Genomic DNA, 25,787 nt, shown 5'->3' with positions numbered 1-25,787 from the left:
GTTCTCGTTTGCTTCCATCCAGATTTTCATGCCAGCAAGCGAGGCTGGCATTCGCTTTGCACACTTACAGTATGTTTATGAATAGAGAGAACAGGAGAACGTGTGACATTCTAATGAATGTATTTATCTAGACAGAGAAAAATCTCTTTACTCCCCTACGTACGGTGGCCTTGTCCTAGTCCTGCCGCATGGACAGCATTTCTGCAGGTCTCATTTCATATTGTTACTAACATTGTTTCCGGGACACCATAAAATATAGTTATCAGAATCTATTAGTTTGTTATTGCGGTGGTCTCTCCATGGGCCTAATTCTAATCTGATCAGTACCCGGCGTAGTCAAACCAGGGACCCATGTTTGTGCATATGCAGGACTGCTGTGCGGACACCTTTGGTGACTTGCACAGTCATCAAGCAGTTTGCACGGAGGCGCGGTCATGGGCATGCCCATGAAACCGCTGGGCATCCCCGTGCGAACGCAGGCGGGCAGCTGCCTGCCAGGGGCAGGTGGCTAATGTCACAGGGTGTCAGCAGTCCGCCCCATTCTCTGACCCATACAGTGCAAATATAGGTCAGTCAAGACTACTTATGTATGAGAAAAGGGGAAATATCATTCGATGATCAGCGACCATGGAATGATTTCTCCCCCGTACATCCATTTGCAAAGGGGCGTACATCCATTTGCAACGTAGACATTGGGGCAGATAAATTAAGCCCGGGGACGAGATAAACTGGAGATAGAGAAAAAAAAAACAGAATGCACCAGCAAAACAACTCCCAACTGTCGTTTCAAACTCAGGGGTAGATTTATCAACCGGCGCTGTGGGGCATACGCGCTATCCCCGTGCTCTAAAGCAGGGGATAGCGCTTCCCCCCCCCCCCCCTCTAACAAATCCACTGTGCGGGTACTTTAACGGCGCTGGTGTGGGGCCAGAGGGTTAACGTGTATGCGTTAGTTGCTGCAGAGCTCCGGGCTATTACCTTATTTATGAGGCTTCCCGCTGGCCACACGCTCCTTCTTTGCAGTCCAGTTCATAGCGCCAGAATTTTCTGGTGAAGCAAGGCTCCTGTGTGATGATAGGCGCCGCTTGTTGGTCTCCGGCGGCTTCAGATTAAAACTGTGCATGCGCCGGGTACACAGCATCCCCTGCGAACATTACCCGGCGCATGCGCAGTTTTAATCTGAAGCCACCGGAGACCAACAAGCAGCGCCTAACATGGAAAACTGCATGCACCGGGTACATGTTGTGAGAAAAAGTATCCTGCGCATGCGCAGATAAGACAGGCGGACGGCAGCGCACATACGTTATGGGAGGCAGCGTATCCTGCGCAGCAGTATCTCCCATAACGAAGCCAACACTGTACATAAGTTCGGGCGAATTGCAGGTGAGCTTCGCCACGAAAAGTGGTGAACCGATCCTGCAACCATAAAGAACCTTAAGCCCACATTAATAAATTTACCCCACAGTTCATTGGCTGGTGCTTTATCTCCTTTCACTTTATCTCCAGTTTATCTCTTCTCCTGGCTTACTACATCTGCCCCATTATCTCCCACAGCAACAGCTTGGTTTTCAGAATTGACCAATCTCAGATAACTGAATCCAATAAGAGAACACCTTTATTATTTTTTCTGCCTCATCACAATTGTATTACATTACAGGAGTCATTGCCACAAAGGATCAGGACACAGGCACAACGAATCTTCATATTGAAGTGTCAGACATGGTGAACATTCTGGTGTATGTTGGTGCAATGAAAAACAACGTGGCTGCCAGTAAATCAGGTCTGTCTACTACTACTGCTTTTCTTGGTTTAATCATTAAAGTGTGTGTGTGTGTGTGTGTGTGTGTGTAACCACATGTAGTACAGTGGCATGCCATACATACGACTGGAACACTTCTAATACAACATAAACAAGATAACAGGCTTGGGTACACTAATACCATAGTAAACTGTTATGTGGAGTCAGGGAGCGCAACACGGACACAGGAAATGTATGTTCATAAGATAGGTGAAGCAGGAAAGGAGTGTACCAGTCCTTAAGCAAGGTTCATCTGTCTAGTCCAGCGGTTCTCAAACTGTGGGTTCTGACCTTCTCAGCATGGGGTCACGACTCCATGTGGCTGATGACTTTTCTTATCTGTCAGTGATTCAAGGAGTCTGAATAATCTGTTGAATTGTCTGCTATGTTAGACTCCTCCCATCATTCTGTGCCTCCACAATGCTGCCATGTATGTGCTGTCTGCTGATTACACGTGTGATGTGATGGGTTATGGTATATCAGACTCCTCCCATCATTTTGTGCCTCCACAATGCTGCCATGTCTGTGCTGTCTGCTGATTACACGTGTGGTGTGATGTGATGGGTTATGGTATATCAGACTCCTCCCATCATTTTGTGCCTCCACAATGCTGCCATGTCTGAGCTGTCTGCTGACTACACGTGTGATGTGATGACCACCTGCAGTAACTTGCTGGGGTCCTGTCATTTTTATTATCTGATGGGATCCCAGAACAAAATAGTTTGAGGACCCCAGGTCTAGTCTACACAAGTAGGAATGGGGGGCACGTGAGCTGATGGGTGTGCTCCATACAGGATTATGCATTATTGTATTTCATACAAGGCAGATGAGTTCACAGAAGTCACATACTCACCCACCTCTGGGTCCCTTCAGCTCAAAAACCTTACAGAAATGCCCTTAGAAAAGGATAACGGTCTCTAACTGGTCTTTGTGCTGAAGGATTCTCGCTAGAGGTGATAGAGAGTAACCCACCTCCTTGTAGAATCGTCAGCAGTCAGGAGAGCAGCCATTGTGGCTACATTGGTCTGTGGTGTGCTTTCACTTTTGTTTAGTAAAAAAAAAAACTGTTGACCTGTCTGCAGAACAGGAGGGAAGTGTGAGATTAGGCCTCGGGTGTGGGGCCCTGGGCCCTCTGTGAATGTGGAAAAAAAACATACGGATCGATTTGACCATTGACACCACTCCACCGAAGATAGTTTCCATTAGTTCTTATTCATTTATTTTGTTGTTGATTCAAGCAATAGTATTGTAATATGGTCAGTGTAATATAATAAATACATCTTTAGTGAATTATCCTGAAATGTGTTTGTCTAGTTGTATCTAGAAGTATAATACTAATCAAGGAAGGAGTTAAACAAGTATGTAATACATGTGGGTAACTGAAGATAATAGAAAAACTAACAAATTCAGTACACCAGGAGTAGTTTAGGAAATAACATTATCTCCCTATAACTGCAGTATAGGATAATGGGTTTATGTGTGCGTACCCTGTCCCCAGGGATCAGATGTGAGAGTGGGCATCAGATAGATACATTGTGCACCAATAACAGAGGTTACACTTCCTCTTCCTATATGAAAATCTGCTGCTAGTGAAACAAGCCACTGGACATTGGGTAACTAGCAGGCATCTGGGGAACGTTCTAAATAAATCCTGTTTTCTTTTTAAGGTGTGTTGAAGAAGTTTGAAGAGGAGGACCTGGACGAATGCTTGAAAAAAAGGTTGAAGGACAGCAATGAAGTTCCGGGTTCTCTGTGGCACATTTATGAGCCTAAAGATGCTGACAAAATCCGCGAGTTTCTCCATAAGGTAAGACACGTGTGTGTGTGTGTGTGTTGTGTTCCGCCAAGTAGGCATGCTTTGTCTGAATTATTTAATAGGTTTCTAGAGTTGGTACCATATTAGGCATTCAGATTTGTATTTGAGAACACCCTAGGTACTAACAAGGTTATCTTGTTGACACATGTATAAAGCGCTGTTCTGTAAAACTTGTAATAGTTATTATTATTTATTTATTAACAGTTTCTTATATAGCGCATACATATTCCGCAGCACTTTACAAAGTATAGTTGAACATTCACATCAGTCCCTGTCCCAGTGGAGCTTACAATCTATATTCCCTACCACATGTACACGCGCGCAGACATTCTAGGGTTAATTTTGTAGGGAGCCAATTAACCTACCAGTATATGTATGGATTATGGGAGAAAACCTCAGTACCCGGAGGAAACCCACGCAAACACGGGGAGACTATAGAAACTCTGCACAGTTAGGGCCATGGTGGGAATCGAACCCATGACCTCACTTCTGTTTTCTTCTATGAACTTAATGTTGAAAACAGCCATTTGTAAGTGACACTGATGGTGCTTTATTTTGTCACAATATTTGTAATTTATCAACAAAATTTAATTTTGAGCGGTATGCAAAATGGGTTAAGCCTAGTTTTCCGCTGACATTTCACATTGTCCTATTCATAAGGTCTTGTTGCTATATTTGGAATTTCTGTTATATTTTTGACCCTCTTGAATTTTTGATGGTACTTATGTAATATCTGGGCTCCCGTTTTTCTTATGAGACCGTGTCCCCTCGCGGGGCTCGCCGCGCTTCGGGCACGGTGGCTCGCTGCGCTCGCCACACTATATAAAATCAACTCCATGCGTATTTGGATAGTAGGGGTATGAAAAAATGGGATGCATTTAACATGGGAGCCCAGATAATACATAAGTACCTTTTTTTTAATTAAGTCCATCGATCCTTTAGCGAAACAGTATTTTTGTGTTTCACAAACTAGGACAAAAATGCTTTGATCACCAGTTTCCTATATTATCAGTATTGGTTATTCCGAATATATGTATGACCATTTATAAAGGAAAAAGTGTGTTTGCTGCTGGTCATTGTTAGCAGAACGGTCTGATCTGGCAGGGAACACAGTGTTATCCATCCAGCCTGTTGCTCGTATTCGAGAACTGTTTATAGAGTCCGCCAATGGGATGTACGCAGTGTGAATGACTGCCAGTACTGTAGCTGGATCACTACGCATTACTTCTACTTTCCATGGGACAGTGGAGAAAGCTTGTGAAATGTTTTCGTAGATCAGCGTTGATCTTGTGTCATTTATCAGGACTTCCATACTGAGTATAACTGTTACACAAGACTACAGTTTCAGAATAGCAGTGTGTTCTGTGTAGGAAATCTTTCCTACTCTGTCTGTGTGTCCGTGTGTGTGTGTGTGTGTGTGTCCGTGTGTCCGTGTGTGTGTGGTTAAAGTATCATTTTACAAAGACTGCATAGTGACCAAATACAAGCCAAGAAGTGTCATGTAACACTCACCGTGCCACATTGCACATCTGTTACAGGCTGCAAAAGAGCAGTGTCTAGAAATCCTGCCGGACCATGACCCGATACGAGACCAGAACTGGTACCTAAGCAAGAAACTCCGCCAAAGTCTCCTTGAGGATTATAATGTGAAAAGCCACGCACTCGTCCAGTTCCTCGGTGATGCAATCATATTGCCCGCAGGCGCCATTTATCAGGTAAAGTACGGAGATTGAGGCTTTATTCTGTAGTGATTTGCACATTACAGTCAGTCGGGTTTAGCCTTAGTTGTAGGACAGGGTTGGCCAAACCTGTCCTCAAGATCTACCAACAGTTCATGTTTTTCAGGCATTCTGTGGATCTATAGTAGGAAAGAATGCAGCAGGTTTGAAAATGTGACAGTGATACCCCTTTCAGACAGAAAAAAAGACCCGGGAATTTCCCTGCTCTTGCCGTGTCGACCCGGGTTTTTCTTCTGTCTGAAAGGGTCAACACGGGTCTAAAGTTCCGGGACTTCGACCCAGGTATTTACCTGGGTTTTTCCCGGGTCTGTATTCCAAAAACCCGGGTCGCCGGCTGTCTGAAAGGAAACGACCCGGGTTTTTGGGATTATTACACATTGTTAGGCACTGATTGGCTCTCCTGGTGGGGTGCTGGCTGATTGGTTGTGAGGATAGGCTTCTCTGATTGGCTGGGAGGGCATGGCAATGGAGCTGGCCTCTGAGGTCATTAGGGAGCTGAAAAAAGGATAGCATGGCCCACTGGTAGAAGCAAGAGGTGAGAGCTGCTGGCAGTGAGAGGGGAGGAGGATATCGGCAGATGACTGGGACAGTCAAAGATGCCACAGTGTACTCAAACATTGCAAATATACTGACAGCCATGTGAGGTAACATGTACCTACCAGTATATAAAAACAATAAAACTTGTTTACAACATATCCTTGTGTCATGCCATGGTTAATGCAATGCAGTGAGCAGTCACCACCCACTTTTCATGACCTCATCTCTGTGTGCCTTTAAAACTGTCCTATTCTTATGACACACAGAGTTTTGCAGGAAAAATCCGGCTTCTGTGTGAAAGGGGTCGACATGGGAAATACCCGGGTTTTTGCTCCTGTGTGAAAGGGGGTCAGCCCCTTGCTGCCTAGTTGTACCCGGGTTTTTGTATCCGGGAAATACCTGGGTTTTTGTGATTTTTCTGTCTGAAAGGGGTATTATTAATGACTATAGCTGTGCACCAGCTAGGTGATCTGGGTCATGTGACAGTAATACCCCTTTCAGACAGAAAAATCCCAAAAACCCAGGTATTTCCCGGATACAAAAACCCGGGTACAACTAGGCAGCAAGGGGCTGACCCCCTTTCACACAGGAGCAAAAACCCGGGTATTTCCCGTGTCGACCCCTTTCACACAGAAGCCGTATTTTTCCTGCAAAACTCTGTGTCATAAGAAAAGGACAGTTTTAAAGGCACACAGAGATGAGGTCATCAAAAGTGGGTGGTGACTGCTCACTGCATTGCATTAACCATGGCATGACACAAGGATATGTTGTAAACAAGTTTTATTGTTTTTATATACTGGAAGGTACATGTTACCTCACATGGCTGTCAGTATATTTGCAATGTTTGAGTACACTGTGGCATCTTTGTCTGTCCCAGTCATCTGTTTGCCGATATCCTCCTCCCCTCTCACTGCCAGCAGCTCTCACCTCTTGCTTCTACCAGTGGGCCATGCTATCCTTTTTTTGTTTAGCTCACTAATGACCTCAGAGGCCAGCTCCATTGCTATGCCCTCCCAGCCAATCAGAGAAGCCTATCCTCACAACCAATCAGCCAGCACCCCAACAGGAGAGCCAATCAGTGCCTAACAATGTGTAATAATCCCAAAAACCCGGGTTGTTTCCTTTCAGACAGCCGGCGACCCGGGTTTTTGGAATACAGACCCGGGAAAAACCCAGGTAAATACCTGGGTCAAAGTCCCGGAACTTTAGACCCGTGTTGACCCTTTCAGACAGAAGAAAAACCCGGGTCGACACGGCAAGAGCAGGAAAATTCCCGGGTCTTTTTTTCTGTCTGAAAGGGGTATGAGTAATGACTACAGCTGTGCACCAGCTAGGTGATCTGGGTCATGTGACAGTTAGTAATGACTACAGCTGTGCACCAGCTAGGTGATTTAGAAAACATGGACCATTGGTAGATCTCGAGGACCGATTTGGCCACCCCTGTTGTAGGATATAGAGATTGCATGATTGGGCTGGTTTGTCAGTCACGTGTGGCGCTTGCTTGGCAAATACCTCTGTCAATTATTACCGCTTTCATTTCTGACAACTGAGGCTGAGGATAACCAGCCATAAAGGTTGTATAACTCATAGTAATCAAGCAATTTGTTCTATTGCTGTTAGGAGATGACTCATTGTTTGTGCAAACAATGCTGCTGTCATTATATATCATACTACGGTATTCATGCTTGTTTTGTACTACTGTCTGTAGGATAATGCACATTATTACTATTCCTACACAGAAATGCGCTCCGTGGCAGATGACGCTGCCGTAATAGCCCTGATATGGTTTGCATTGCTAATATGTCTGAGGTGGGAGGTGTGACGCTCACACTTGTGTTCTGTACTTTTTGTTACAGGTGCAAAACTTTCACAGCTGCATCCAAGTGACTCAGGACTTTGTGTCCCCAGAACATCTTGTTCAGTCATTTCATCTAACCCAGGAGCTGAGACTTTCTAAAGAAGAAATTAATTTTGATGATAAATTGCAGGTAAGACACAAACAGACTCTGCGTTAATGGTACTTGTGTATTTTGGCGGCGCCCATCGCATCGCATACCATAAGGCATACGATGGTATGCGATGCGACGTGATATCGCACGATATTGTACAATGCCATACAATTTTAAAATTGTATGGCATTGTATATGGCATACAATGCCATACGATGCGATGCGATTAAACATTGTATAAGCACCCTAATGGGTGCTTACAATGTTAAATGCACCCCCACGCCACCCCCCCACTATAAACGTGAACCCGAAGCGTGGCGAGCGGCGGCGGTACGCGTCCTCCGACCTTTTCATACCCCCACTATCCACGTCTGCGTGGAGTTGAGAAAAGAAAGTGTGGCGAGCCACCGAGCCCGAAGCGTGGCGAGCGCACGCGGATACCTGTGAAGGTATCCGCGTCCCCTCGCGGGACACGCTGCGCTCGCCACGCTTCGGGCTCGGTGGCTCGCTGCACTCACCACACTTTCTATTCTCAACTTCACGCCGACGTGGATAGTGGGGGTATGAAAAGGTCGTAGGACGCGTACCGCTGCGCTCGCCACGCTTCTGGTTCACGTTTATAGTGGGGGGGTGGCGTGGGGGTGCATTTAACATTGTAAGCACCCATTAGGGTGCTTAAAAGCACCCTTTAGGGTGCTTATACAATCTTTCATCGTATAGGGGTCAAAAATCGCATTGCATGCCATCGGGTGCATGGCAACAGTATACACAGGAAAAGATCAGACACTACGTGTGGCTTATGCATGGGACAGACTTCAAAATGTAACATTTCCATATGTTAATATTAGTCTGCATCAGTAACCAATTTGCACTGTACTTCTATTACCACAAACACTAAGGGGGGTATGCAATCCAGGATCACCGCTTTCGATGCCTCCCGACAGCCGTGATCCTGTCCCGTTTGCGGTTTGACCAACAGCAGATCGGCATGTGGGATTCAATGTCCCGCCTGCCGATCTGCGAAAAGGGTGCATGGCTGCATAAACGGCCGTGGATTGTCGATCTTCGGCCGGGATCGCGACAATCCGTTATCAGCAGAACGGGCCAGACAGCTTCTAAAGTCAGGCTTGTTTTGCCGTGATCCCTCTTCAATGCTGTCACTAAAGACAGCATTTCCCCCGCCGCTATTTCCCCCATCGGAAATAGCGGAGGGATATTGCATACCCCCCAAGTGTATTTAATGCTTTAAGCAGTATTGTACGTTAGCAAAGATGCCACCATTATTGGGCAGATTTATTAAGTGGCCGGTGATAACGCACCAGCCAATCAGCTCCAAACTATAAAGTTACAAGCTAGGTTAAAAAAATGACAGTTGGGGGCTCACTGGCTACTTCATCATCACGGGCAACTTTATCACTACACCAGACTTAATATATCGGCCCCTATGTTGCAGGATGTTTCTCAGGAGCTCACTGTGCATGGTGCTGTCAGTACATGCGGAATTTGCATCCTTGTTAATATCCATAACCTCCCAGCAGATCGCCAGCTTCAAGCAGACATGTAGAAAATGAACACATTAGAAAGTATTTGGCTTTAACCTCTAGTAAATGTAAAAATGTGTTCAGGTATGTGCCGTCTGTTGAGATATTTAATGTTTACTTGACGGCGTTCACTGTGGATTATCTTCAAGTAAACCCTGGATACCCCATCTCATCTGCTGTCCAAAAACATGTTTGATTAAACAACATCTCACAATAAATGTTAATATTAGAAAGAGGAATAGGCACAATATCAATCCTGTTTTTAATGTGTTGAGAAAATATGACATTGTCACTATGAAGAACCTAATTCTGCCCATACTATTCTCAGTCTAGTGCATCGTAGTTCAGCAATCTCTGAATACCTCAGTTTTGCGATCAGGGTATACTATATAACGGTGGCATGGCTTTCTGGAATATGTAGTTCAACAGCAGCTGGAGGGGCCCGTTCATTTTCCTGCCCTGGGCTTTAATTTGTTTATAAATTTGCAAAAATCTCCCAAAAACTTTTTTCATATTGTCGTTATGGGGTATTGTGTGTAGCATTTTGAGGGAAAAAAATTAATTTATTCCATTTTGGAATAAGGTTTTTAACCTAAAACAAGGTTGAAAAGTGAAGCGCTGTGAATACTTTCCAGATGCACTGTAAGTGGTAGAGTGGTTATTAGAGGGAGAGGGGGGCTAAAATTTACCAATTGATGATTACACGTCTCCTATACGTTGTAACAAAATGCATTCTAAATAAAAATTTGTAAATGCTAAAGTATCAAAATAAAATACTTTCATTGTTTTAAGTTTTAAATAATTGACTTTTTTTTTTTTTTTTGTGGTGTACCAGGTTAAAAACATCTTGTACCATTCAGTGAAAGAAATGGTAAGAGCATTGAAGATTTATGAAGAAGAGCTAAAAGACATGGAGGAATCCTAAGTATTTTCAAAATGGATTTGAAAAGATTCCTACGATGGTAGAAACTAAAACCAAGAAAAAAACGGAAAAAAAACTGAAAAAGACACTGAGCAAACCCATTGCTAAGACATCAGTGCCAAGAAACGTGCTTCAAGTATTTACTTGTTACTGACACCATACCAGTATAACATTATCTTAGCTCATGTGATCCCAAATGGCCACCCAACTCCTGAAGTGCATTACAGGCCCAGCCAGCTTTGCAGGAGGAGGCGTCACAGCGTGCTGCACTGTATCATAGTGTATATTAAAAGTTTGTGAAAAAAAGAAAATGTCAAAAGATTTAAATGTATTTATTTTTTTGGAAAAAAAAAGAAAGAAAACAAAAAAAGTTCTATGCTATATTGTTGATCAAATGTAAATGTGACTTGTATAGTTTGCTAAAATAATTTGGATATTTTTCACTACATTGAGACAGTAACTGTGAGGGTAAAACACAAATCACCAGCTATTGCCTGCATTTGGAAGCATTCATAACATAATCTGAAAGATTACTGCCAAATAACTGTAAACTTTGTATAATATTATAAGATATAACACGGTATTAAAAAAAGACAGTTCAATGTTTTATTGAAGCCTACTCAATGTATAATTAGACATTTAAAAAAGATGTAATTTATTTGAAACAAGTTGTCTCATTTTAGTAAAAATTTATGTGACATTTTGAAGCTAAATATTAAAAAAAACTTAATATGCTATGTAAATATATACATATATACATTCAATGATGTATTTTTTTAAAACATTTGCTTGCTTTAATTTGTTAAAAGTGCAAGTGTTCCACATGCTTTGTACATTGAAGTTGAAAGAAGTTTTACATTTTCCATTAAAAAGACTTTCTCAAATGCTGAGTGGCTGCAGGCGTGTGTCTTAGGCCCCATGCACAGGGCCACATTAACAATGGGGCGGATGGAGCTGTAGCTCCAGGCCTCCACATAAATAGGCCCATCATCATGACAGCATGATGATCACCAGATAGACCCCAGCTGGCAACATGGTCGGCCATAAATCATAAGTATTACAATTGCATTTCTGTTTTAAATTTTTATGCAATTTCTGTACTTTTATATATTGAGGGAGATGTTGTGGCTTATAGGGTATGGGTTGTACATGGCATTGGCCTCACCTCCTCCACTTCTCAAATTAGGCCCTTTAAACATTTTCAGCTCCAGGCCTCAAACTGTCCTTGCCCATGCATCTCCGTGGGGGTATGGTATAATTACGACAGTCGAGATACTGACGGTCGTTTCTCCAACATCGGAATCCTGACTGGGTCAGTATTCCGACGGTCGGTATCCCAACTGCCGGTGCTGCAACAGGGGAAACTGCCTGGTTAGGGAGCCCTATTCATAAGAGTAAAAATACATAAGTTATTAAATATAAAAAAACATATGTATCATATTAAAGATAAGTTACAATGCACACTAAAGCGTTTGCTTTACCTGCAGACTCAAATCATAACATCTCATTCTTGTTGGGATTATCACCCTTTCTTTCCAGTTACAATTTTCTTCCAGTCCTAAAAAAACCTTTTGTGGCTTTTTTTTTCGATTTGATAAATGAAAACAAATAAGTTTATAAGTTTGTAGCGTGGCACACCACAGGTAGCAATATTCTCCCATAGAGAGGGTCTGTTTTTTGGGTTTGGTGGACATAAAAAGATTTATCTGTCCAATCTGACTGGTGGGAACAAAGGAAAATGGAAAAAACTAGTGTTGGATAAATTTGTTAAATCAAACGGCTTTAACCAATTTGTCTGAGACAACGTCTGTTGTCCAGTGTCTGGTGGGAACAAAACTCTGGTAATATATGGGAGCATATGACCATCTCCATTTGCTCCCAGTCAGATTGAACAGATACATCTTTAGGTGTATACACCGCTTAAGATTCTTCAGAGGTCTGAAGCCCCCACATACATTTGTTTTCTATGGGTGTCCTGGGAAATCTACATTACATTTTAACTGTTAAGGTGTCCATACACTAGTGCGATTTGGAATTGGTCCGATAAATTGGATGAAAAGTATCAAATTGCAATATACATAACGAATACAGATAGATGTCACTCTGAGTCTTGTGAAAATTACTCGAGTATGTCCTGAAGACGGGCAATGCCCGAAACGCGGTAGGCTCCAGTAAAGTTCTTTTTTTTCACAAGACCCGGAGTGACATCTATCTGTATTCGTCATATGTGTGGAACTGGTTCCGCTAATGATTGGCACCTGGGCAGTGTAAGCCTTTGAATGTGAGAACGGGCAGTGCCGGACATTGTGTATGGTACATATATATATGTGTATGGGCGGAGTGAAAAAATTGAAATTGAGACACAGAAGTGGTTAAAATCCTGCACCTATAGAACAGAGTGTAATGCATTGATTACTGAACTTACTGCAGCACTCAGTAAAGAGTTTGTTGGACATTAGAAGACACAGGTGTGCATTATTCTATTAAGGGCAAACAAAAGGTATTTACCGTGAAGTTTTTATTTTTGGTCACTTCAATTACAGAGCATCCTCTCCACAAAAAAAAAAAAAAAAACACATTCAGGAGAAAACACACAATATTCACAATTGTGACCATGAAAATGGGTCAATTATCAGGATTTTTTTGCTACCACCAAAGTCAGTCACTGCACTAGGACAAGCTTGTACTCTTTTACTATGCTAAAGTATATTAATGAACCACTCTAAGACGTCCTGACATAATTTTAACTACGCAGATCGGAGCTTCTTCATAGGTTTCATTATTTTCACCTAAAAAGCGAAACTTTAGGTCTCTTACCAGAACAGAAGATGTTGACTCAGATCAAAACGCGTTTGCACGTTTCTTATTCAGGTCAAGTCACAACTTTCCCACACTAGCCGATTTTGAATATTATTTATTTACAGTTTCTTATATAGCGCAGCAGATTCCGTTGCGCTTTACAATAGTAGACAGTGATAAAACAAACTGGGTAACAGACCGACTTGGAGGTAGGAGGGCCCTGCTGCAAGCTTACAATCTATAATATCTCAATTTCAATTTTTATATCTGTATATGTATTGATCCCACGGGTCGGTCCTATGCGATTTCTCCCCTTAGATAAGTTGCATCATGTATGGGCACCTTTACAGAAACCATTCAATGGTCTAGTTATTCCAGTTCTGGATGGATAGAAGAGAAACGACTTTTGGAGTTCATTTGATTGCAAATGCTTAGGTTACTGATAGTTTTTAAAATCTGTCATCTATATCAGGCCTGGCCAGTCTGCGGCTTTTCAGCATGCATTGCTAATAGGGAATGCTAAAACTGTGCCAAGGCCTGCTGGGATGTGTAGTTTCACAAAAGCTAGAGAGCCGCAGATTGGCAAGGTATGATCTACATCCTTGATCAGGAGAAGTTCGTGCTTATAGAGGGGAAGCACTTCAAATGTGGGAAAGTGACCAACGGTCTGACATTTACCATGATTGCAAGACATTGTACACAGGGATACACAGAAGACCTCCTAGTGTGTGGGTGTGTTTTTTTCAAAGAAAGTGCTGTTAACATAGACATTGACCATCAACACCTAGCCAATGCTACAGCCAGGACAATTGCCATCAGTTCCTTTATCACAAGATGGCAACTGGGTGTAAAGTAAAATACAGAACTAATAATAAAAGCATTGTGCAATGTGGAAATATTACATTGCTGAATTATTATGGACTGTCCTGCAAAAAAAATTGGACATTTGGGAAGTTTGCTGTAGCTGTGCTAGAAATCAGATTTTAGGGCGGCTAGTCACATTTTGTGAAGGTGAGGCAGGAGATTGTCGGGTTTATGCCCAGCAATAACAGTACATGCCAGTCTAGTCTGTTGGCATGCACAGTCTATTGATGCTCTCCAGTAAAGAATGCAAACTGGGTAAGTCAATGCCTCTTCAGGGGAGGTGCCTGGGCTGGACATCTGTGCAGGATGCCCAACACTGTCACAGGCTTCTAAAGCTTCAAATATTTGCCAATTTTGGCACATTACTGCATCTAAGCATACCCCCACTGTGTGGTTCCCTAAATTAGGTTGATCCCATATAATCATCATGCATAGGGTTAATACCTGAAAACGTTGACATGAAAATAACAACAAAAATGCCCAATGGAGATTTTATTATTACTACTGGGTGTTATATTGTATATTGATCCATGTAAAAGCCAAATTAGTGGAAATGTGTATTCTCTTGGGCCTGCTTCGCTTGCCACATTTCAGGCAAGGTACCTCGCTGGCTTGGCACATGTTACAATTCCCAATCATAGTCCAAACGGATCATCCCGATATCCCCTTCATTAGGGACGTATCTGTGCTGTTCCCAAAGTGTTTCCCATGGATGAAAAAAGAAATGGGGTTTTCATATTAAGTATGACCTTTTCCTCTGAATCCTTTGGGGGACACTGGGCCCGCCCTTTTTTTATTTTTGTTTCTCCTTATTTGTATTACTGTTGCCATTATTAAACCTCTCCTCCTCAGTGTGTACTGGCTCTGTCCTTGGGGCTTATGTAGAAAAAAACACTGAGGCTTATCCTGTATATATAGGGAGGGAGAAACCTGTGGACGCCACTGGTGAAAGTCCCCAGGTCCCTACAAACCTCTTTATAACTCAGCATGGAATAGATTTAACATAGGTACAGATACTTCATTATTGGGCAGAAAAAAATATGTAAGGGCTTTACTACTGGTCTTGTACAACAAAAGGTATACACTGAAATCCATGCCGTTACAAACGCAAATTCCATCCCACATGCAGTACAGTAACAGCAACTGTGGCACTCAAACGGCTGTAGTAACAGCAACTGTACTACATTTATTTATGTATGAACAGTTTGTTATATAGCGCACACATATTACGCAGCGCTTTACAGAGAATATTTGTACATTCACCTCAGTCCCTGCCCCAGTAAAGCTTACAATCTATATTCCCTGCCACATGTACATGCACACACATTCATTCTAGGGTAAAGTTTGTTATGAGCCAAATAACCTACCAGTATATTTTAGGAATGTGGGAGGAAACCGAAGCACCCGGAGGAAACCCACGCAACTACATGTCCCAGCATTTGCTGCCACTGTTTTAGTATGACATCTTCCTGGGAGGTGGAATCCGCTGCAGCTGGAGTCCCACCTTTGCAGTTAATCATTCTTTATATGGTTGCAGCAGGAGGTAGTTTAAATGTCAGCATTGACCGTATTCGCATGTGAAACGTGACATTCTCCACAATGTGCAGCAGAGGGTTTGTGCAGGGAGGAGGGACTAAGTAAAAACCGGACCCGGATAAGACACCGGAACGCCGGACCAGACATCAAACTCTGCATTCCGGAGCTTATAGTGTCTGGTCCGAGGGGTGTCCCATGCGGGGGGTGTCTTGTCCGGGGGGATGCCGGTGATTGCTCACACCAGGGACATGGGGAAGGGGAGATTACAGCCTCCCCGTGTGGTCTGGACCGTTCCAGTTTTTATTACACCCCCGGACCATGCGGTGAGGCTGTATTCTCCCCCCTCTCCCAGGTGACAGGTGCGAGAGCAGCCTCATCAGATGGAGCACCCCCGGACAGGACACCCCCGGACCGGATACTACAAGCTCCGGAATGCAGAGTTTGATGTCCAGTCCGGCATTCCGGTGTCTTATCCGATTCCGGATTTTACCCATACCCAGGGAGGAGGCTAGAGTTCGGCATACTCACTGCTGTGATGCTATATCAAAGTTCACTGCATCTAATGATATGTACAGAGACTGAACTAGCATTGTATACTATGGGTATGCGTTTGTCCCTGTGACCCCCATGTTCAAGTTAAAAATCCCATATGTGTGCGGCTGCAATGGCACTCGCCTCTGTAACCAGCTGTGTGCTTTGCATGTCAGAAGACCGCAGTCCTGCTTTGCAGCATCAGTAAATGACAGTGGTTAGCTGAATGTACTGAGCCAATTGTGGGGGCCGCCCCTGTCTTTGTGTGACTGATCCAGTCTATCTCACACTGCTGCTTTCATCCCACTTCAAAGTCTTACATTGCGGATGACCTTTCAAGACTGTTACACTGAGACTTTTACAGCGCTGCAGTACTTTCATTTTTCAGCCAGCTCTATAATCATCTTTCCTGTGCACTGTGACACGTCCCAGAGTATAGGGTTTTAACCTAGACAAACACAGGCGTACATACTCTACCACTAGCTCACATGAGATACAAGCCAGCTTTGTTATTGGGTGCACAAGCCTTCCACTCTCTGTGTAATATAATAGAAGTCATCTGCTCGTTCTGGCGTAAATTACAAGCCTGACGTATGAGGATACTGAGTGACTGACTACATTAGCACTGAAATATATTATTACTGAAATAGTTTGAGAGAATCAGTTGGGGCTGGATGTGCTACAATTCTGCACACATACATTTCTCAGGAAACCGCTACTTCAGTCACAGGGTCAGAACATTTTCTGGTATAAGCTTCTCAGCCAATCATAACAAGTGTCTCATATTGCTTTATTCCATTTACTCCCTGCTACTTTTGCATCTCTCCTGGTTTTATTCTAAAATTCTAACTATTACTTCAGTATTGAAGCCAAGTAAACATACAGAAAGGTCCTCATACACGGTTCGGTTGCATGTAAAATCCAGATGACTTGAGCGCCTTTTCCTTCAAGTTTTGCATCTTATTCTCATAAATAAAGCAGCTGGGACCATACTACTTTGCACTGTGATTTGTACCCTGTGTGCAGATGAGTCTGTATCTGTGTATGAGGTGCTGCGATGCAGCTGCCACAGCCTTCTGTGCCCAGTACGGCTGTATCTACGAATTTGTATGTGTTTAATGTGCCCAATGTGCCCATTTATAATATAATATTTGTGGCTAATTCCCCAAAGTGTTATCAGGGGTTAGACGTAAATATTAAGTATCGCCAGAGTGTATGTAGGAGGAACCGAAGCAGGAATTTCTAATCCCTCCTGCCCTGCTCGCGGCCGCATCCCCAGAGATTAATATGGTGGATGTGAAGCTGCCCGATCTATCAACATCGGCAGCATTGCAGTGGGTCCCAGGGCTACCGCCATTCTGAGTTGGTGGTAGCTTATTGGCTACAAACTGCACTGCTGGCGGGGCAGTGAGGTTGGCTGGGGGGTCAGTGCTAACCGCGCATACGCAGACACCCGGCGAAGCAGAGCGCAGGGACAAGCTCCTTTCAGAGCCCCGGTCCCTGTGTCCACACTTTGATACATTCAACCGATTGGCTTGCATGTTGCAATGCGATCCTGGGCTGTAAATGCCACCCATATTGCATAGCATATGCGATCCAATGATAAATGGGCCCCTAAAACTAGTTCCTCTGCAGTTAGTGGCCGTTCAGCCTCTGGTGCACTGGATGGTGCTTCGCTGCATCTACAATGCCAATAATACACTAGATTTGGCTCAGTAATATTGGCGATAGCATGTCCCAAATTAAGTTCTCTTAACTCTTCATTCACATTTTACTGGACAACTTGTCCAATGCAATTCCGGTTTGGTAGCAATCTCCGAAATCTAGATTACACCATAAACCATTGTGTGATTCAAAAGGAATAAGCAGGAAGCAAAAACGAATTATCTCCGTAAAGAAATATATAAGCATTTTATTTGACAAGTATCTGTACATTTAAATCAAGTTCAACTGTAAATATCCCCCCACAACGGCAGCTGTGTGGCCATTATATTTAGTATCTTCCACTTGACATATAACGTCAATATCATCAACAATAATAATTGTGAACTATAGAGAATGTCTGCATTTATCCTGTTAGTGGATATTAGTATAGGATATGTTTGGGGAGGGTTGTTTATTATTACAGAGACCGAATAAAATGAACTGTATAATATACTATTGTAACTGCCATTGTTTTATATTAGCTTTAGAATTCTCTGAAATCTTCCCAGATTTGCGTACAACTTACTGTAAGGCTTCAGAGAGATCCCAGAGGGGGAATGATGAATCAGATCACTTCCTCGCAGTGTGGGACTACCATGACGCAATTCACTCCATAATTATAGGCACGATCCGGGAGGCTGGTCTACCCCCTCCTGCGATTCTGGGAGAGCTGCCTGAAATGTGGGAGTATCCCAGACACCCTGGGAGATTATACAAGAATGACTTTGCCTTCAGTCTAGCAAGTGACCCCTAATTAATGTACTGTCTAAACAAGTAATGTTCTGTAATATGTTTTCCAGATGATTGCGAAATAGGTGTATTTTATATATCTACTAGGTGATTCATCGCGCCCTACGGGCGCTCTTCACACCGTCGTAAGGGGCTGCGCCCCCTTAATTTGTGAACGTTTGTATATGAGAAATATGGTTAGAATTGTATGAAAGATGCCCTGTATTGCAACTTAGGTGTCCGCGAATCGCGGGAGGGGGGGTCGCGGAGGGTGCCGCGAATTGCAGGAGGGGGGGTCGCGGGGGGTGCCGCAAATTGCAGGAGGTGGGGTTGTGGGGGGGGGTGGATGCTGCGAATCGCGGGAGGGGAGGGATTGCAGAGAATCGCGGGAGGGGGGACGCGGGGTGGGTTGCCGCAAATCGCGGGAGGGGGGTTACGGGGGCGGGGGTTGCGGCGAATCATGGGTAGGGGGGGTCGCGGGGGGTGTGCCGTGAATCACGGGAGGGGGGGTCACGGGGTGGGGTGCCGAGAATCGCGGGGGGGGGTGTGTGTGTGCCGTGAATCGCGGGAGTGGGGGTTGCGGGGGGGGTGTGACGCGAATCGCCACAAGAAAAAATCAACACAGAAAGGTCAACACATGTAAATGTTGACATAAGTGTGGCACTTCATTGGTGTCCATGTCGACACATGAGAATGAATATGAAAACATTCAAAAAATGAAAAAAAAAACTTCAAAAACTCATGTCAACCTTTTTCATTGTCGACCATAGCCATGTCAGTGTTTTCCATGTGCAATTTAATTCTGGAGCTGCCGCGAATCGCGGGGGGGTGCCGCGAATTGCGGGAGGGGGGTCGCGGGGGTGGGTGCCGCGAATCGCGGGAGGGGGGGTTACGGGGCGGGGGTTGCGGCGAATCATGGGAGGGGGGGTCGCGGGGGTGTGCCGTGAATCACGGGAGGGGGGGTCACGGGGTGGGGTGCCGAGAATTGCGGGGGAGGTGTGTGTGTGTGTGTGCCGTGAATCACGGGAGTGGGGGGTGTGGGGGGGGTGCGGGGGGTGTGACGCGAATCGCCACAAGAAAAAAATCAACACAGAAAGGTCAACACATGTAAATGTTGACATAAGTGTGGCACTTCATTGGTGTCTATGTCGACACATGAGAATGAATATGAAAATATTCAAAAAATGACAAAAAAACTTCAAAAACTCATGTCAACCTTTTTCATTGTCGACCATAGCCATGTCAGTGTTTTCCATGTGCAATTTAATTCTGGAGCTGCCGCGAATCACGGGGGGGTGCCGCGAATTGCGGGAGGGGGGGGTCGCGGGGGTGGGTGCCGCGAATCGCGGGAGGGCGGGGTTCACAGGGGTTCCGGTGGGGGGTTGCCGCGAATTGCGGGAGGTGTGGGGTCACGGGGGGTGCCGCGAATCGCGGGAGGGGGGGTTGCGGGGGGGTGTGACGCGAATCGCCACAAGAAAAAATCAACACAGAAAGGTCAACACATGTAAATGTTGACATAAGTGTGCCACTTCATTGGTGTCCATGTCGACACATGACAATGAATATGAAAAAATTTAAAAAATTAAAAATAAATCTTCAAAAACTCATGTCAACCTTTTTCATTGTCGACCATAGCCATGTCAGTGTTTTGCATGTGCCATTTAATCCTGGGGCTGCTGCGAATTGCGGGGGGGGGTGCCGCGAATCGCAGGAGGGGGGTCGCAGGGGGGGTGCCGCCAATCGTGCAAGGGGGGGTCGCGGGGGGGTTCTTTTTGCCGCGAATCGCGGGAGGGAGGTCGCGGGGGGGGGGTGTTTTTTCCGCGAATCGGGGGGGGGGGGGTTGCCGCGAGTCGCGGGAGGGGGGGTCGCGGGGTGGTGGTTATGCCGCGAATTGCGGGAGGGGTCGTGGGGGGGTTCTTTTTGCAGCGAATCGCGGGAGGGGGGGTCGCGGGGGTGTTTTTGCTGCGAATCGCGGTAGGGGGGGTCGCGGGGGAGCGGGTGTTTTTGCCGCGAATCGCGGGAGGGGGGGGCGCGCGGGGGGGGGAGGTTTTGCCGCAAATCGCGGGAGGGGGGCGCTCACCTGGTGGCCGTGGAGTAGCAGTGCTGGGCAACATGGGAAGGCAGTGGGTGTCTGGCACTGTCTGTGGGCTCACTGGGCTGGTTCTCTGTCACATACCTCCCAACATGACCCTCTCCAGGAGGGACACAATGCTCTGTTTCTAGACTTCCCCTTAATGCATGATTGCCATCACCTGTTTTAATTTCTCAGAAAGGTGTTCAGCACAGATGAAGGCAATCACACATTAAGAGGAAAGTCCAGGAACAGAGCGTTATAGACACAGACACCCACTTTGAGTGACAGATGTAGCCAAATATATAGGAGATGAAATAAGTTACAATGATTGTGGACTACAAAACAGGCCAATGACCGCCTGAAACACACCTTTCAAGCCAAGTACCTATGTAACAAGTTGGGGCATTTAGAAACTCTGCACCACCAGGGAGCAGTATTACAATCTATTCCAGGGTGATACCCATTTGCTAAATTAATTAAAGTATTTGCAGTTGAAGAGAGACATATACATGTCAAATCTTTCATGTTAATTGATTTTTTTTTCATCAAACTTAATGATACTTTTGTATCATCTTATGAACAAGACAATAAGGAATAATTGTAAACTGATGTTGTGCATACTGTATAAATGTAGTAAGTGCACTACATAAGCTAAATAAATTGATCACAGAAACTGCGCACATCACAACATTAACATTTATATACCTCAAAAACACTATAATACGGTTTTCACAGAAACTGGTTTAATGAATTAAAGTTGCACACACAATGGCCATTTTTGCATAGCATGTATGAGGAGCGATGATGTAAAAAATCGCTCGGTGTGTATGCACTCTTTTCATAAGGCCCATCGATTTTTCTGGCTAGTGAACCACTTTCCACAGTAGGAGACCATGGAAAGTGGTCCACTCAGCTGGTAAAACAGGCCAACAACCGGCGATGATGCAAGAGCATGCACCTGGCCATACACAATAGCAGATTTTGGGCCAGATGCACTAAGCTTCAAAAGTGATAAACAACCATCCAATCAGCACCTGCCTGACATTTTTCAAACACAGTCTATGACACGGCAGGTAGAAGCTGATTGGTTGGTTTTTATCACTCTCCATTTTATCACTTTTGAAGCTTAGTGCATCTGGCCCTTTGAGCTGAAAGTAGCTCAAAACTGAGCTACTTTCTGCTCAAAATGACCTAGTGTGTATGGGCCTTCAGCTATGTGATGCATAGACCTTGTCTGATGCATTGGGAGCACCTAAAGCACAATCACTAACCAGAAAATGTTTTCTTTCTCTGATAAAAGTATCATTTATGCCTTACCATCATACTTGTGTACAAGTATATTTTAGTGTGCTATATACAGGGGCGTAGCGAGGGCGGAGCCGGTGGAGCACGAGCTTCGGGCGCTGAAAGTTCAAAGGGCGCCGGAGCTGTGCACGGCACACTCTGCTGTCCGCCTGCTGACTCCTGCACTGCCGGGCAGCTATGGCTCACCGCCGGGCAGCGCTAGAGTCAGGACCTTCCCCAGCTCCTGCCTAGTGTTCCTACTAAAACAGCCGGTGAAGCCGTATGTCCCCTACATCAACACAGGCATGGGGGAAGGAAGCCCGTCCCTCCAGTGGCATCTGTGACTGTGGTCAGGCCCTCCCCTGGCACGCAGCTGCCCCGCTATCCCCATTACATTGCATGTGGCGGCCGGGCAGGAGGGATGAGGAGTATATGATGTAATTGTCCTGGGCACCGGCCTGACGGTGAGTGTCTCGGAACAGCCTGGTGTCGGTGCAACAGTGTCTCCCCCTGGCATAGTTACAGCCATTATATAATTTCCTTACCGGCTGTGCAGTGCTCTATAGCGGGGTAAGGGAGACAGGTGCTGTATGATGGGGTGCAGTGAGATGTGGTGCAGTGGGATGGGGGACAGGTGCAGTGAGATGGGGGCAGCAGTTGTAGTATGATGGGGTGTGGGGGACTGAGATGGTGGACAGGTGCAGTGAGATGTGGTGCAGTGGGATGGGGGACAGGTGCAGTGAGATGGGGGAGCAGTTGTAGTATAATGGGGTGTGGGGGACTGAGATGGTTGACAGGTGCAGTGAGATGTGGTGCAGCAGGTGTGGCATGATGGGGTACAGGTGCAGTGAGATGTGGTGCAGCAGTTGTAGTATGATGGGGTGTGGGGGACTGAGATGGTGGACAGGTGCAGTAGGTGTAGAACAGGTTGAGTATCCCTTATCCCAAATGCTCGGGACCACGAGCATTCTGAATAAGGGATTTTTACGGTTTTTGGAATAATATTTTTTTACATACTTACCTGTCCGCTGGTGGGTCCCCGATGGTCCCTTGGCATCTATGGAGTCCTCCAGCGTCCACGGGCACCGTGGCACCTAGCTACACCACTGGCTATATAGTACAAAAGAAAAAAAGCCATTTAATCAAAAAGATAGTAATCTACAGTACCACCACTAGATGGCAGCAGAAAGTTGAGTTAATGTACACATAAAGGGGTCCATCCTATTAGATCCGAAGGTGCCATTCAGGTGCAATTTTCATGCGTTTAAGCGCCAGATTCAGCCCGATCTTGCACCCTCCGATGGGCGGAATTAACTTAAAATTGCTTGCACCCCTATGGAGGTGCAATCGCTTTTAAGCAAATTCTGCCCGCCATAAAGTGCACCCAGTGCTGTGATGATTGGCACCCAATAGGATCGCGACCACAAAGATATACTATATATTAGTAGCTTTGATGTCTCACAGGTTGATCTTTTTCACCAGCACTCTATGTAGAACTTGCAGCGCCCTCTGCCAGCCCCGTTCCCTTTGCATGTGAAATCACGCACACAGGGTGGGGTCGCCTGCATTTGGAACCACAGCAGTTTCCAGAGTCCAGGCCCTTGTTTTTTTGTTTTTTTTTACTGTGGTAACAAAACAGATGTACATAGAAAAGAGGAGTAATTAATACGGAGAGAGTTACAATGTAATGCCCCGTACACACTATGATATGTACCACCGCCGATATAGTTAAAGATAACTAAGCTGTTTGCGAAACAAGCGCTGAATTTAAACATATATCATTCAGTGATGTCACCGGGACCCAATCCGACCATGCAGTCACTGACAATATTGTCAGAGTGGTCTTCATGCTCAGATGATCAAGGTTATTGTTAACGATATAGTGGTTACACACTGAACAATGTGCCTGACGATATCGTTGTCCTGCATATCATTCATGAAAATCAGATAGTATGTACCCAGTTCAACAATGATAACGTCTAAAGCTGGTTACAGCCTATACCAGTGATGGCTAACCTTGAACTACACATCCCAGCATGCACTGCATCAGTTTTACTATTTCGCCATGCTAAAACTGATGCAGGGCATGCTGGAATGTGTAGTTCAACAACAGCTGGAGTGTCAAGGTTAGCCATCACTGGCCTATACTATACTATGGACAATTTACCATTACCATGCGATTCACAGCGATAAATCGCTTGCATCATATAGTACGTACACAATACATACGTGCTCCTGCGGGTCGACAGCATCATCCTGTTGTCCACGTATGCAGCTTAGTCTGGGGATAACGTCAACAACATATTCCTGGATGTGACCACTGACGATGTTTCATTGGCCGTTTGCAAGATCGCACAGTGGGGGTTATTCTGCAAGGTTGCAAATTCGCAGGCTTGTCAATGGTGGCCTGGCCACCACTCATTCGCAAGGGCGATTCCCTCGCAGGGCCTGCGGATGGATGTTACACCGTAACATCCATTTGCAGCCTAGGGGGATCCAGTCACATAAGTCGGCGACCATCGAATGATGGCGAAGGTGCACGCATATAAAATTGACTCTGAAGTCACTTAAATATGCAAGCACCTCGCATATGGACATGCGCAGAAATGACCCTGCGCATACACACACCATCGGAGCCACTGCAAATATTTTGGTCCGTGCGAACAGACCAGTATAAGGCCCATTATATCATTTGACCAGGAGTTCAAGGGAAAACATCGGCAATATCATATTGTTTGCACATTGTATAGTGTGTAGCCAGCTTATTAGTGTAGAACAGTCCGAGAGATCAGTGATAGATTTTATTTTAATTATTATTTAATGATGGAGAAAAATGAGTCTGAAGAAGGAGGAAGGAGGTTGTCTGAGAGGGGTAAGGTGGGTGGCAAAAAGTAAAAACAAGGTGAAACAAGAAGAAAATGGAGGAATTGTGGTAGGAAGGGCCCACATGTTGTCGAGTTATTTAAAAGCTGACATATTCCATATGCTAGGAGCAGTGGCATAAGTTAGTTCCATGCCCCCAGAGATGAGTGCGCTGTTAGTGGCACTCCTAAATCAGATATATATAGATTCATAGAGCTACTGTATAGGGGTTCGGTATAATTTCCTGGGATCCCGGCGGTCACAATCCCAACAGCGGTTTTCCATCCACTGGAATGCCGATGGGAGGAGGGCAAAGAGGCCCCTTGTAGGCACACTATGCCGGCCACATTGTGGGCACATTGGCTCGCTTCTCTTGCTGCAAGGTTCTATTCCCCCCTCTAGCGATAATAGACCCTGTGCGTCGGGATTCCGGTTGGCGGCAATGTCAGCAGTCTGGATTTTGGTGCCAGATCCCAACTGTCAGCATATTAACTACATACCCTATATAGATTGATACAGACCAACATAAGTTATTGTATAGACAGTCCGACAGAGCTTTGGTGTATATATCACTGTATTTGTCACCAGAATATGGAATGCCCTCAACAACAAAAAAAAAGCACATGGACTGAAATGTAAAATCCAGTATAGTTAAAATGAGTTCCTACCAGTTTGCGGATACTGACAGCCCTGTTAGTATAGTGGATGATATTTCATAAGCCGTCACAGCCACTACTTGGAGGACATATACAGTTTGGATTCTGTTGTTCCTGCATACAGGGAGCTGATTTTGCCACCCTGTTATTCAGCTCCTCAGTCGGGATGCGGTCTACACCAACTAAGTCGACAATCATTGGGTCGACACCACTAGGTCAACAGGCAGCAAGGTCAACATGGGTCAAGGTCGACATAGGTCTAGGTCAACAGGTCATTAGGTCGACATAGGGTAGGTCAACAGTCAAAAGGTCAATATGTTTTTTTACGTGCCAACAGGCGGTATTTCCATGCCCTACCATCCACTAGGGTGTGGTGGGAGAATAAAATAGTGTGCCCGAAGCATTGCAAGCGAGGGGATGCGGTGCACTTCAAACTGTGTCCATGT

The 25,787-nt window shown here is 45.1% G+C and overlaps 1 protein-coding gene across 4 annotated transcripts in view; it reads left to right on the top strand.

Annotated features, from left to right (window-relative positions):
* JMJD1C (jumonji domain containing 1C) overlaps positions 1–11,050 on the top strand; it is a 228,243-nt gene extending 217,193 nt beyond the window's left edge. For 2 of the 4 annotated variants that reach the window (XM_083149157.1, XM_083149158.1), the window contains exons 22-26: positions 1,658–1,780; positions 3,466–3,605; positions 5,153–5,329; positions 7,747–7,878; positions 10,216–11,050. In XM_083149157.1, the coding sequence (XP_083005283.1) occupies positions 1,658–1,780; positions 3,466–3,605; positions 5,153–5,329; positions 7,747–7,878; positions 10,216–10,305 (662 nt within the window). In that variant the 3' untranslated portion in view covers positions 10,306–11,050. The remainder of the gene's footprint in view (positions 1–1,657; positions 1,781–3,465; positions 3,606–5,152; positions 5,330–7,746; positions 7,879–10,215) is intronic. The other 2 variants (XM_083149155.1, XM_083149156.1) reach the window with 2 other exon arrangements.
* The last annotated feature ends 14,737 nt before the right edge of the window (positions 11,051–25,787 follow it).

This window comes from Crinia signifera, chromosome 6 (genome assembly GCF_055691185.1).
Source record: "Crinia signifera chromosome 6, ASM5569118v1, whole genome shotgun sequence".
In the NCBI taxonomy this organism is placed as follows: Eukaryota; Metazoa; Chordata; class Amphibia; order Anura; family Myobatrachidae; genus Crinia; species Crinia signifera.
This window is presented reverse-complemented; position numbering and strand designations above follow the sequence as displayed.